Raw genomic sequence first — 15,895 nt, forward strand, 5'->3', positions numbered from 1 at the left:
GATAAAACACCATTTTTGTTTGTTTCAGAATAGGGCATTATATTAAACAATATAACCATAAAATTCTACCTCTTGTATAATTCACTTGATATATAAAGGGACCTAGTAAACAATGGCCATAATTCTCACTTGTATTGTGACATAAATACACTATAAATACACTATGATTATACACAAATTATCTTATCTTACAACAGTTTCAGTGGAATTGGCTGAAGGTTTCAGACAGAAAGGCTGGTTTATTGTATATTTTACCTGTGGATTTTCACAGGGACCTACAACATATATAATTCCTAGGAACTTTGTTTCTTTAGTGATGATGGGTATTGACTAACATGCTATAGAAAAACATGGCTCATATTTCTCCACGAAAAACAAGTTACATTATTTAGTCCTATGATTTTCCAGTATATGTGTTTCAGTTTTATTGATTTCCTTAATAAATCCTTAATTCTGTGTGTTCATGTTCATACCTGGCACTTTCTGACTCCTCAGCTGAGATGGGGTATCGTGAATTTCAAGAATCCAGTCTCCTGCAGCTTTCTCTCCCCAACAATGAGTGGTCATGAACTCCCAGTTCTTAAAGCCTTCCATTGAATGATCAAATAATCTATATAACAATATAGAATTGAATCCAACATTTAATACATGCATAAAAATCACCCATAGTCTGTTTCTCAGGCTTCCAGTTTAGGATAAAAAAGTCTGTTGATGGGTCTGAACGCTCCCTGCTCCAAGAAAGCAATTGTCCAACAAATAGTTAAGTACATATTATAATCTTTCACACACACGAAGACTTCTCCCTTCAGAACTCTTCTAAACGTAGTTATGGAAGTGTAGTCTTCTGTATAATTATATTGTAAGGTGAAATACGATTATGTACTATACAGATTCCTTAATTTCCTTTTTCAAGATTTTCTTTAAGATCTTGAAAAAGATCTTAAATCTTTTTTGAATAGCGTGCAGACTTTTAATTAATTCTCTTACATTTTCACTTCCTGCTCCCAATTGCGGCATCACTCTGAATCATAATGTAAATACTTTTAATGCGGACTTAACTGTCACGGCAGGTACTTTGACTCCTGGTTATGTTCCTCCGCTTTTGATACATTTAAAATCATAGAAATTCAGGTTCCACTTTTGGGAAAGGGACTTGTTTACCATTTTTCACTTAAAGGTCACTGTATAATAAGAGTAGTAGCTTGACAGGGGGAAAAGTGTTGAAAAGAATCAACACAGTATGTTCAACAGGTGGTACGAAATGAAAAGGACAAACCACCCCCATAATTATGGCTTTCATTTGTATAAACAAATTAAATATCAAAGAGGACACATGTCCGTCAGCTGAGTTTGAAGACAAATTAGCCCATCTGGAGCAGGGCCTCTGTGTAACATTGCCAGCTGCTAGATTAGTGTAAGAAGAAATAGTCAGCCCTTACACTTCACACTGCATAAGTAATGCAGCTGGCTGCATTCATTTGGCTAATGGTAGATGCCCAACCAAAAAAGCAAGAGACATTTGGCTGAAATGCACTCATTTTATAAAGTATGCCACTCTTGAGTATATTTAACTGTGATGGTCAATTCAGCTGGTCACTTGGATTGAAGGTAGTACAAACTCAACGTTTAACAACAATGAAAATGCAGAAACAGGTCATTCTACAATAAAATGACATGCAGGAAAAAATATTAAAATTTGGCATTAATAGAATTTGATTTGCTACTTCAGCCCAGCTGGAAGTCAGAGGGGGTGATAAATGTACCAGCATTCAACTATAGTACAAACCCCGATCAAAAAGCTTCACACCATTACATTATAGCATGAAAAGACACCATTTCATGTTTTTTTAAAACAATATTCATTCTTACACTGGCATACACATCAAAGGTTTTGGTTGAATCAATGGATGTATCATGAATACAGATACTAGTTACACCCAATTTAATTACACATAACATTTGTTTTTTTGATTTAACTAATTACAAAATTCATTAGACATCTCACTGTTACGTTCAACACCTAAAGTGAACATAAATCAGCAGCCATTTGTGTCAACAGATAAAATGACCAAGATAAAATATTTGTAATGGGGAAAAAAAGGGGTTTTTATTAGCATTTTCAGTTTTTATTTTAAAACTGTAGAAACTTTATAATAAAATTAAAAACGATAAGAATATTCTCTAATGCAGCTAGATAATACAGCAGCTATTTTCTATTGTTGAAGAAATACAGACCTTTTTTCTCTCTTATTCTGACAGCTCAGGTATGTGACAAAGGTTAGAAAAGTCATTTTTGTTAAGCATGACATTTAGTCATTCACAATGTCCCCAATATCCAGACAGATTGCAGGCTAAAGTTTATAGTCATGTTGCTTTGCTAATCATGTTGATAGACCATGTGGGAGTGACACTTTCCCTTGTCATATAAAGGAGACAAATACAACACCTAAATAAAATATTAATTAACAGATGTATGCTTGGTTGTCATCAGACTACATACTACTGTACTGTAATCAGCTATATAATGCTTAATAGTGTATAATATTGAAATTTGGAAGAAATATGTAAGATTGGTGAACACATATTAATAGTAGGACGTAGGATAAAGTAAAGGACCTTACCCAGTCAAAGTAACAAATAATAAGGCAACACTTGACACAAGACATTCACATATACCATGTGTGATCTAGGATCAGTAGGTTTCCTAGATCTAGAAAAACAAATATTCTAATTCTTGCCACACAACCACACAAAGAAGAGGATTAGAAATCTCTCCCATAATTGTGTCCACTTAAAAATGTTCAACAGCTATAAGCCTTTTAGACAATGGCTTCAAGCTTAGGAGATACTTTCTAGGCCTAGGGCATGTATGGAAACAGTCTATCTATAATTTTCATGTACTAAAAATGTTAACCTTGTCTTATTTATCTTAACATAGATCTACAGACATTGCTTCCTTTTGCCACAAATGCCTCTGTACTACCCTTTAAAATTGTGCTAGGCTGATGACCTATGACTGACATCTCACTGGAATTATTCAGAATCCTCAGACGTTGACAGTGAAGGCACAGAGGTGGAACATTCTTGTTTTCAAATGTTTCTAAACCTGCCCCTAAAAATACAAACAAAAGAGAAATCTGCATCTTGGGAAGCAACTTTGAAAGCTGACAAAGTGATCCACGAAACAAAGTAGCAAAAATCCTATTTCGACTGGAACTGTTTTTATTATTTATAGTCCTACAGTAGTTAAAATAACAGTAACACCACCACAACAGCTAGGAAGACACAATCATTAATCCCTGAAATACTTTTATTTTGCTATAGTCACCAGAAAATATTCTATTTTGAAGAATACATATTTAACCTATATCACTATATCATTGCATTACAGTATGTTAATTTTATATGTCACAATGTGACATACAGCAGTCTAGGTCTGGACATGTACTGTATGTCCTATAGTTAAATTTTTGGAGCGTTAAGAGGTGTATGTTCCAAGATGATTCAGCTCATTGCCACAAGCCTATAAAAGGAAATATAAAATAACTTTAATGCTGTTTGTAGACTGGCTTTGTATTCCAGGATTAAAAAGGAAAGAAAAAGGTAAAAATAAAAAATAATCAGAAATAAATTATTGATGGATACATGATTGTTTTACGTCATTAAGTCATGGTACTTGTGGCATGGTCCACTAATTAGAGACAGCACATTAAGTCTCTCTTTAAACTTGAAGTTTCGACACACTTTAAAATACTGTGGAGTGTCTTTGACTCATTTGCACCTGCAGACATTGGATACATTAACCTCCTTTGAACAGCTATCCTCTCTGGGAACTGCTTGAGCTACTGTATCTTTCAGCTGGCAAAGATGACTGATGAGGAAATTCAGAGAGGCAAAACCAACTAATCTCAGCTTGTAGTCAGATCTTACTAACCATTTAGTATGGAAAACAAAAGATCCTTTGAAGTACTGTGAGTCAGAGTCAGAAACAGTGCCATACAAAATCAGAAATTGATCAAAGTAAAAAGTTATATGTATAAGTATTTATTAATAAGTTAATATGTTAAGAAGAATCTAACTTAATATAGCAAACTGCTACTTGTCTTACAAAAGCATCCTTTCATTTAGAATAAAGGAATATCAACATTGTCACTTACTTATTTGGTCAGGAAATCTAATGTCACAGAGTTGCACCTGTATTCTAAATGCAAAAATCCTGTGTGAGCTTGACGACGTACAAAACTTGACTTATTCTGTCACATTGGCATTGAATTGGCACTTCTATTTAACTTCATGCTTAGAAAGGCCAGTCTCATTTCCTAATGTTATTTGGTGAATATTTTCCTGTTATTATGCATGTAAAATTTTGAGATCTGATCTTTATGTCTAGTGTTATTTCTATTTTAAATGAACAGATACACTTTCTATGTATTTACAAATTTAAAAATGATCCATTTTATATTAACAAAAACATGACACATAGATTCATTTTCATGAAGACCTTACTACTTTCCTGTGAAAGTGTCTTTACTATTACAACCTGTGTGATAAGCAACAGAAATAGTAAAGAGATCTATAAATTGGTCTAATCTCTGTTTCAAAAATGTAAAGCCACGGAAGATTATCACACCATATAACATTCTTTTCCTAGTTTAAATATTGCAAACATTCACAATCTTTTATACTGCATAATATTTGCCTCACATACTTCTACAGTCTTCCCTGAAACTGGTAGGTTGTTGGACTTTGACTGGTGTCTAACTGGTATTTGTGGTTTAAATATGATATACTCTGATAAAGATGGTCACATTATCTAAAATATTGTAACAATAAGCAATAACCACATTCTATGCAGTTTATATCTGATTAATATTATTTTTTCAATCTGAAAAACAAAACATTACTGTTAGACTGCACTAAATCTCAATGTTCTTTAACTTCAACTTTATATTCATGAATTTGAGGAGACAGTAGTTCTGCAATAACTGTACCTTTATTCCTTCCATTGTTATGATAATTAAATAATTTATCTATTGGAATGCTAGAATTAAAATGGCACCAATAAAACAATACAAAACAATATTTTCACATGTTTTGCTTGCATATAAATATAGTTGGAGAGAACACTCACAGTGAATTACCCTTTTTGAAGCTCTTCTACAGAAGAAAAAATGTTAATTGGACCATAATTATAGAACAAATTCTGTTCACTCAACACAGCTGATAGCAAACTAGCACCTGCTAAAGACTGTGGCTACATTTATTCAAGGCTACAGACATCTGTAGGGAGGTGCTACATATTTTGTTATGTGATCAAAATGCAGTCCAATTTCCTTGTCAGAGCAATTTTATTTGAATATAAAGACCTTACCCTTAAATGCAAACAAACAGAAAGGTGTCCCATACACCTTGAGGCACCAATACGAAAGAATCCTTACCTTCAGAGATGTTCACAAAAAGGTTATATGATTAATGTCCACCTTGAACAAATCTGTGTTGCATTTCTGATAAAATACCTGGTTTTATAGTTGCAAACCATGCTCAAAATAATTAAGGAACACACAAATGAGTATAAAACTGTAAATTATATGGTTAAATTACAAAAATACTATTAAGTTGGTGTCCTGCCAATATCTTTTGCCAGTGCACAATTTATTTTTCTTATGAACATGAGGCACAATTTTGTAAATAACTGAAAAGGCATACACCTACTGTATTTATTGCTTTACAATCCGTAATACACCAATTTTACAACCAGTTCTGAGCTGAAAAGCAATTATATCTGAAATTATTGAAAAATGTATTCATTGTGAAAATCTTAAATCAAATTTAATGAACATTTCGCTGAGATATTTAAATGGGTAATGGTTTGATTTCTAGATTTAAGATTGATAATTAGAACCTGTTTTCTCAATATCAACCTTGGTGATATATTTTGCATCTCGTGATCTTTGCATGTTTGTTCCCTCACTGCTTAGATAAACGTGTCTGTTGTATTTTGTGTTTCTTTTGGAGGTAACTAGGACACTACGGATGTCATTTGGTATGTACACAAACACCACAGAACTGATTTTTTTTACCTGTTAGCTAAGAGCTGAGATTTTGTTCCAGAAGGTGATGTCAAGTAGATGGACAGGTCGCCACGGCGAGGATGAGTGATGGTGACACGCACCACAACATGCTCCAAGTAGATGACATGGTGATTCGGATTATCGACACAGCCAGTAGCTTTGTAAACAGATTTGACTATATGCTCAGGCCGAATAATCCTGCAACAGCGTCGAGACAGATACTAGTTTAGAAAACAAACAAGCATTTAGGTTAATCTGTCACAGTTTTATTATACTTAGACCTGGTGAATCCCTTTGACAGTAGAGAAGTTTAAAGGATTTAAAGAAATGACTTAAGAAATGCAGTACTGTCATTTCAAAATGTATCATTTTAGTTTCTTTCAATCACAAGGTTGAAAAGAATGTATTTAGCTAACGAGCTTTACAGTACACAACAATCTCAGTCAAAGGAAGCACTTAACATCAAAGTAAAGGTAAAATATGCTTTATGTGGAATATAACGTTTTATTTGTTGATTATAGAAAATAAATTTTATTTAGGAAAGTACAATCCATCATAGTTTTAAAAACAGATACTAAGATACTGCATTCCATTAATTTGGACTTCATTTCCTGTTTATATAACACATTTTTAAGAAAATCAACTTAATAGCAAAAAAAATTCTTAGCAGACATTTCAGCCATTCTGGGTTTTCTACATTTCAGTCATTCTGGATCATTCAGATATTAATCCAGTAGATTAATAACAGAAGGTGCATTTTCATCATCTTCTATATGTAGCCAAATTAATCCGAATCAGAGTGAGAGCTAATCAATCTTAAGAGAAACAGATTACTTCAACTAGATAAGAGGATTTATGCATTAATCAGTATATGTCCTCAGGAATAAAGATGAGTCTTCAAAGACGAAATAAATTATAAACCAGTGTCAATGAAAAGGAAACAATCTCAATGGTGAAAAAGTAATCCATATGCCAGCAATAGACCACTGTCCCACGGGAGAAGCAGTAGAGAGAAGAAAACATATTATCTGTGTAGGACAATGTCAGAACTGCAACATCTTGCACCTAGTGCTCACAGCTAAATTAAATGCAGGATTAGGTTTATATGTGAAATTTTTTCCCTGATGAAAAGAAACACTGCATAAAATGCAGTCCCTTTCTTCCTCAACAGGAGAAAAGGCTCAAAATAAATGTTTGTTGTCAATGCTGCCACAAGGAACAGAGAACTTTCTTGATGCCTTGGCCAAAACTGGAAGGCAATCCCACTTGCCATGCAAGAGAAAAAAGGCTTTGAAACTCCAATTTTTTAGTGTCGTACTGAGGGAAGGCAATTGAATGCACTGAACACTTCCAAGTTTCACAAAGTCCAACAGTATAAAAGAAAAGAGAGTCGAAATGTAAGTCATAGGAATTTGCTAATAAAGTCTGTAACTTGACTTTATTGCACAGTCTGCACAGACTGCCAGTTACTGGACACACAGTGACTTATGGATGAAGAAAAATACACATTCATACCAATTTCATAAATGTATAACAGATCAGATCTTTTCCAGGAAATGTGTACATGACAGTTTCAATATTTTACCGATTCTTTATTTGCAGCCTTTGCAGCCTATGCATGCTGACACAGCTACCCACCTGAACTACATTTACCGATTTATGTACTCAATGTCTTCTTTCAACATGAATTTAAAATAAAAATAAAAATATTTACATGTAAAATCTTTATACAGACAAGATTAGAACCACAGTGTACAGACAATCGTGTTGAACCATTTCATGTGATGGCTTGGCAGTGGTGTAACCATACAGTGATGTAAAAAAGAAAGTATACCCCATTACGATTCAATTCAATTGACATATTAAGACATATCTTACCTTCATTAAGTCCTCACCAAGTCTTCAAAGTAACATCATGAGACAAATAACACACATAAACTTTTAATTTTGTCATTACTTATTCAACAAAAAAATCAGCCATCAGCCTGTGATTCAGTAACTCCATTTAGCAGCAATAATTTGAATTTCCTGTTAAAATTGATCAGTCTCTCACACTGGGAGGAAGTCTGGTCCACTCCTCCTTACAAAACAACTTCAGCTCAATGATGATTGAGGGCATTAATTTATGACAGCTCTCTTTAGGTCCTGCCACAGCATCTCAGTGGGGTAGAAGTCAGGACTTTGACTTGGCCATTCCAAAATCCCGATCCTTTTCTTTTTCAACTATTTAGTTGTAAATTTACTGGTGTGTTTTGGATAATTGTCCTGTTACATGATCCACTTTGACTAAGCTTTAGCTGTTGGACAGATGGCCTCACGTTTTCCTCTAGAATGCTCTGTTATAGAGAGGAATTCATGGTGGACTCAATGACTGTGAGGCGCCCAGGTGCAAAGCAGGCCCAAAACATCACCCTTCTACCAGTATGCTTGGCAGCTGGTATGAGGTTCTTGTGGTAATACGGAGCGTTTGGTTTTCACCAAACATATCATATTGCTTTATGTCCAAACCACTCCACTTTAGTTTTATCTGTCCAAAGGACATTGTTCCACACATCTTGTGGTTCATTCAGGTGCTGTTTTGCAAACTTAAGCTGTGTAGCATTGTTCTTTTTAGAGATAAGGGGTTTTCTCCTGGCTACCTTTCAACAAAATGTTCTTGTTCAGTCTTTTCGTAATGGTAAAATCACGAAGTCTAAAGTTTACCATACTGTCAGAGGCCTATAGATCCCTGGATATAGCTCTGGGGTTCTTGCCGATCTCTAGGAGAACGTATGGTCAAATTGTGGGCTGAATTTGCTGAGATGACTATTCCTGGGTAGACCACCAACCATCCTGAACATTCTCTATTTGTAAACTATCTTTCTCACTGTGGATTGATAGACGTCTTATGAAAGCAGTAAGGTTGCACTTTTTCATACAAGTCTTTTTAATATTGGCTGATTTTTTTGTTTAATAAATAATGACAATGTAAAATTTGTGTGTTATTTGTCACATGAGGTTAGATTTATCTACTGTTAGGACTTGGTAAAGACTACAAGAAGGTAAGATATATCTTAAAACCGCAGAATCTTAAGAGGGAGTACTTTCTTTTTCATATCCCTGTATATGAACTTTTTGGATGTTTTAACGGGCATAAATACTATGACCTTTTTCTGATGTCTATGCAATTTCTTAAACAGCGATATAAGAATTGTAAACGTTTGCAAAGTAAAACAATATTAAGTTAGATATAAAAACTCCTACCATGTGTTTACTAAAAACCAGGCATAAGTACAGAACATTTCAACTTATTTTATCTAGCTTTGCTCATCAAAACAAACAGGTCAGAAGTGATACACCTGATTGTTGGATTAATTATTCTGTCATCATTAGCTGACTTTATCTGCACAATATTTAAATTTGAAGTACTGTATGACAAATTGATTGCATGACTTACATTCACCATGAAAACTCTTTTAAGTCCTGTCTCGATTTCCTTTCACTAGAGGCCACCACTGCTTAAATCAAACCTTACCTTAACAGGTCAGATGGATGGACAAACAGCCAAAAAAAATGTAATTGTATTGCCCTTCTTATACAAGCCAAAAAAATGCCTCCTCATTTTTTAAACAGGTCACCCCCATAACCCTTAACACTAAATATCTTTGCTCTACAACTAATAATGTGATGATTGTAATTTGTCAGGGTGGCACAGTGGCACAGTGGTTATTTCAGCAACCTTGCAGTGGAGGGACCCTGGATCAAATCTGGATCTAGAGTGACATCTGTTACCTTTCCACAGTCCAAAAACATACCAGCAGGTTAACTAGCTTCTGGGATAACTGTCCCTGGTGTGAGTTTGTGTGTGCTCTGTAATGGACTGGTGTCCCATCCCATCCAGGGTGTTCCCTGCCTTGTGCCTGTTGCTTGGGGGGATAGGCTCTTTTGAAAATGGATAGATGTAATTTGTCAATAACCGCTTGCTTGGGTGTGGGTAGCCATTTGGAAAACGGAAGTCCATGTGTGACTAGGAATAAAGGCCATGATGGGTCGCAGTACTGTTATGATTTAAAACATGGTGTTTGGAGACCAGTTACTTAGATCCAGGAACCATTCTGCCAAGAGTAGCTAATGGCCCTGGTATTTGTGGTAAAGCCCTTGAGACTTTTGTATTGCCTTAATCAGTTCTGGGCAATAACCTGTATCTTGAAACCTACTGTTAACTGAAAACTTATATTATTTTATAATACTATCTTTTGAAAAAATCAAAAAGTCTGATAAATGACTCATTGGTGTACCAGTAAAATGCAGATGATTTTAAAGACACTGTAAACAAAGGGCAGATACAGTATTCAATAATATTTTCACAATCGAAACCAAATGCGTGTTAATCTCCGCCAATCACTTAGTAATCCCTGTAACTCAATTTTTTCATGCAAATGCTCTTTTTTGATTCCTCAATAAGCTCCCTATATCTTTATAAATCAGTTGTTTTTAGCTACTACACCCTCCATTGTTCTGACCCTTCTGCTTCAACTTCTTTTTGATACACTTTTGTGTCCTCTCTGCACATCCAACCTAGCCCCTTACCGTGACCTTACTGTCACACTTACACCTCTGGAGTGGGATCAGATACCTGTAAGGACATCAGAACTGCACCATCTCTGATTGCCATACAGCGCCTTTTCAAAACTCATCTTTTCACACTGCACCCAATCTCAAAAACCACTGATTGTCATATTCAACTGGACCTTTTTAGACAAAGAGTTAAAGAGGTTTATCCATGATTATTATTACCTTATTTGCCTGTCAGCATTCTCCAAACAAATGTGCTGGGGAGGTACCTGTTTCCACCTCTCTGCTTCCTTTACCATGGCCTCTGCATCCATTAGTCCAAATCCATAAAGGTGGCTCACTGAAAAAAACAAGTCAATTTGATGTAAATAAAAGCCAAATAAAGAACACACTATTGTGATCAAATAAAAACAAAAAAATGCATTTGAGTAATACAGTAAATGTCTAGATCTTCATCATAATTATATATCCTTAATAAAATGAAAAGTGTAACATAGTAATAAAAGTTCTGCAGCATAGGTCTCAAAATATCTGCTGTTCTTAACGAGATCCATAGACACACAGAGTATCTGTACAAAGACAAAGGTATCAAAATGTTGAAAAAATCTTGCTACTATTATTAGAACTTTTTACAATATGTGAAACGTGTTACAAAAAAATGATTTTCTGTTATGCTCTTTTTCATATTTTTTATACTCAGCAACAGAAAATGGAAGAAGGAATTCATATATAAAGCCAAAAAGGCAACCTTCACCTACAGATGTTAATTTACTGTATCTAATAATCCACTGCTAGTGCTGTCACATTATTTATACTTTTTATAGAATAAAGCACATTTTAATCATTTCCTTCAAAAAATCAGAAAGGAGACAGAGAAAGCATCAGACGAACCATCAAACTTAATAAGTAACTCTGACTTCAGTTTAAGGGAAAGTAAAGCCGAGAAAACAAATCTAGCCAAGTATGAGTTATGCAATGCCAATTTTTTTCACACATGGAAGACATCCAAAGAGCTGATGTTTGGCTGTCTGTGAGAAGTATACACTTCAAAGAGTTTGCTCAAGTGGGTTCAAGCCACTCAAACCCTAAATAGGCGCTTCATTGTACTGAGTTTTGTTTTTGTATGGATACTCATATTTAGTATTATTATTGTTATTTAACTGCAGTATAGTGTGCAACAGTAACTCAACCAGAAAAAAATAATGTTATAGGAAAACAACTGCATTTAATGTACAGATGTACTGATATTTAATAGCAATAATCTAAAAAATATAGATTTCCAATTTCCTTTTTCATTGGAGTTTGCTCTATTCTTGAATCAGCCCATACCAGTTGCAATCATGAGAACATCCTCTGTCATTAAGAATGACAATGCATCCTTTCTTTGATTCTTCTAAATTCTGCTCTCAAGGCAGTGATCAGATGTATAATGGTGCCCAAATAATCTTATCAGGAAACAAAACGTCTCCTAATCATCTTACACATGTTCATTGTGGCAGAGACCACACAATCTTGCAGGCCTATCCATCTTTCGATTTTTTTAAATTCCCAGATGATGTTTCCAGACACCTGGCTTGGAAGCAAAGAGGACTGACGGATGATCAAAGAACTAATTCTTGGTCATCTGGCCAAAAAATCTACAATCTAAAAAATTATTTTTATAGATTATTATAGATTATTTTATAGATTTTATAGATTATTCCTGATTATTTCCAATCAATAAGTATTCCTATTATCTCTTCTTATACAGCACTTGTAATAACTCTGTGTCCAGAGCTGTTGTATGCCTTTTTGTGAACTAAATGTTAAGATATGTGCAAATTCTGATTAATAATAAATGGATTGTATATTACATCTATGAACATCTCCAACCTATTGGAAACCATCTCAAAATCCTGCCATCATAGGGTGATATGCAGTTCACAGAGAACAAATTATTGACAACTGCTAGTTTCCAACATACTTTCCCATTGCAGAATTGAGAATATATCCTAAAATGTTTTCCCCAGTTGTGAATTTTAAAAAGAGGTCCACTTTTCTTGAACTGCCATATGAAAGGAAACTGTAAATAGAAGTTTCAGAGAAAGAGGGTGGAGAAGAAATGTAGATCAAAAATGATTTGTTTTGACAAAAAAAACTATCAAAAACATTAAGTACAGGAATGAAGACTGGTTTAAAAAAGCAATGACAACAGAGTTATGGGGAAGATGAAAAAAAAGGTTTCTTTTTTGAGCTCCCAGAGTAAACTATGCAAAAAGACAAATCATTGGGGAATTCTAAGAACACTGTGCAACATTAAGACTTGGGTCTGACTTGCAGGTGTACAAGAATAAATAATTACTAATTAAAAAGAGAAGTTACCTTTCTATAATAAAATCTGTAAAGATTGTCTGTTTTTTTCCCCAACGTGCAAACTAAAACATACAGACTAAAGCTAGAGTGGCACCAACTGGAGTGAGCTGCTATGCTGCCTGACCTTAGCCCCAGTGACATATAATGACAGACATATATGTATGCAGTCACCCAAAAGGCTTTCTCTTGAATTCCATTAAAAGTAGATTTATTGTACAGACCACAAAACCTGCATTAAATATTTCTTTTTGTGTAAATTTACTTGTTGGAGAATACATGAAATAGGAATGTCATTGCTCACCTTTCAATTCGTTTTCAGAGAAAATAAAATGGGTGGGAGCAAGGTTACTGTAGCTCCCAAGAAACAGGCTTGCACGTAACTTTATTCAACTTAATCATAATTAAACAATTCCCGATATCTTGAATTGACTGAAGTGTAGCTTCAGATTTAAGCAGCAGGTTCAAGGCCACAGTCTCATCAACCTGCCATTGCAATCGCACATACAGAAACCTTATTCAAGTTAAAGCCTTTAACAATATGTTTACATAGCTTAAATATAACACGTCCAGTATAATTTAAAATGGTAAAAATATATCCTCACCTCTTAATACAGGCAATACCACAGCGATAACTTACAGAGGATAAGATAACAGAGGACGAATAGACATCTCATTCCACGTATGTCTTATTTTAGTATGGCATGCATTATATTCAAGATAAAACTAAAAAGTTGGTGTTACAGAACTTACAATATTTATCTGATGCATAAAATAAAAATGGTAAAGACTGGAGAGATATTATACTTAGAAATAATATGCTATAATACTCTACTGTAAAACTAATATTACTATCAAAATGTAATATTCAATATGAATATTAAATGAATACATGAGATATCAGAAAAAAATGCTTTTACATTAAACTGTTTTGGTGAAATGAATAGTACAGGATAGTAACAGTTCTACGGGAAAATAAAATTTACCCTTGTGACCAGCTGCATTGATTTTCCAGTCAGGGGCATTGAGATGGCCTGCACGAGAAGTCTTCACAATGATATGCTGCACATCTCTCCATGTCAGTAATGGACTAAAAAAAAACAAACAGAAAAGAACAAGCTGCACAGCTGCAATCAGAATTAAGAAAAGAAGCTCTTACAAAAAGGGGATTCAAATTTTGCCCTGTTTACTCCAACAACCCTCTCCCTCCACACTCACACTGTATTTTAAGACATTTGCCTGCTTAGAAATTACCTTGATCCTAGGTGGACAAAGTTTTTCTTTTTCATTTCTCTTTAATAGTTGTCACAGAGATTTCAAAGTACTGAAACAGAATTACAAGGTACAATGGAACTCAAGGGAATCTCCCAGCAAGCAATTAGATAAAAAAAATATTGCTCTCCGTATAGGCCTCAGGTCATTTCTGCTACAAAACGGAAAAAAAACATTTTCAGAGCAATATTTTCATCATTTTGTTCTTCACCCCTTTTCTGTACTTCTGGATTGCAGTGATTTGAAAAAGGACTCAGCAGTGAAAAAATTGTTCACTAAATTTTCTCTTTCATTAAATCATGGAAGGAAAATTGAACATTACATTTGGCCATTCTTGCCTTGTGCCAGCCTTTATTAACAGCAGCACAAACGCTGAACATCAAACAGTTCAACAGAACAAGGTCATTGAACAGAACTGAAAGGAATATCGCATCAATAAGCAATAAGAAACCAAAGGGCACAAATACCTTTACCAATCAATTTATTTGGACCAACGGAAAACATTCATCCACGCGGGTTCATGTTCTCTAGCCCAAAAAGCCCAATCAGCTCTGTGGCACCCTCCTAAAAAGATAGTTATCCACTGCAAACTCTGCTGTCTTTTCTTTTGGCTATCTTGCTTGTACCCTAACCGCCATGTTGAATGTACCACCTCATACTCTGGGGAAATCTCCTCTGAACTTCAAACAGTCTAAAAAAAAATGCATGCAACAAGCACACATGTCCAGAGCCAGGCTCCCGTATATGTAAAATTTAAGACAGTTCCAGCGTCAAACTTTCCCTGACACATTTCAGCAACACAACTTGTCTGATCAGTGACACAGCACATAGTGGAAATGCTAACTGTTGTGACAAATATTACCGTCACATTCATTTAAGCTGTTATCGTGACTGCAGACACAGAAAGTTGTGTGATGAAAGATTCCAGAACAGACTGTGTGCAAACTATCCTGCAGCTCTGTTTCAGTGAAAAACCTAAACAGGTAGAGCTGCAGTTGAAATTTGGGCTACAGAATCAGTCACCTGCGAAGTTGTTCCAGGAACAAATGAGAGAATTGGAGGCGCTCGATTAACAGATCCTGAGCTTGAGATGGGCTAACCTCAGCAGACTCTGGGGCAAGACTGGCCATTCAGCATCGTCATTTAAAGCACTCAAAGGCTTTTATTCTCATATCATTGCTGTTGTCTAATAATGTAATTATTAATGTTATTATAAATTATTAAGGAATTAATGTAACAGGTGAAACTTTGTGAAACACTGATAGTGTCTTACATTTATTACTCCTAAAAAACTCCTTTCGCTCTCCTCTCTCCACTGTTGCACAAAGATCACTACCAGAAATACTAGGATATCTCTCAAGGTTATCCTTAGGCTTGGTAAATAGGTCAGTTACTAATTCTGTATCGAATCGCTAACTCAGAGAAAATATATAAGGAGACTTATAAAATATAGGTTTCAAGAAACCAAACCACTGAACAAAGTGAATGTTTACACAAGTGAGCCACATCAGGATTGATTAGGTGTGCCTATGCTAAGTAAACGGTAAAACAACTCTCATGAAACACAGGATAACTCAAAGAGAAACAGAAAGAACAGCTCAATAAAAATACAGAAAAGCTCAGATGAATCAAGTCTGAAGGTTGGTGAT

At 34.8% G+C, this 15,895-nt stretch overlaps 1 protein-coding gene across 2 annotated transcripts in view; it reads right to left on the reverse strand.

Moving 5' to 3' along the window:
- Positions 1-15,895, reverse strand: part of pcsk5b (proprotein convertase subtilisin/kexin type 5b) — a 140,614-nt gene that overhangs the window by 48,690 nt on the left and 76,029 nt on the right. For both annotated transcript variants that reach the window (XM_088910344.1, XM_088910345.1), the window contains exons 10-13: positions 13,961-14,064; positions 10,848-10,965; positions 6,081-6,269; positions 474-610 (exon numbers count right to left, since the gene is read on the reverse strand). In XM_088910344.1, coding sequence (XP_088766470.1) covers positions 474-610; positions 6,081-6,269; positions 10,848-10,965; positions 13,961-14,064 — 548 coding nt within the window. The remainder of the gene's footprint in view (positions 1-473; positions 611-6,080; positions 6,270-10,847; positions 10,966-13,960; positions 14,065-15,895) is intronic.

The sequence above is a fragment of the Atractosteus spatula genome, chromosome 3 (assembly GCF_055471065.1).
Source record: "Atractosteus spatula isolate fAtrSpa1 chromosome 3, fAtrSpa1.hap1, whole genome shotgun sequence".
In the NCBI taxonomy this organism is placed as follows: Eukaryota; Metazoa; Chordata; class Actinopteri; order Semionotiformes; family Lepisosteidae; genus Atractosteus; species Atractosteus spatula.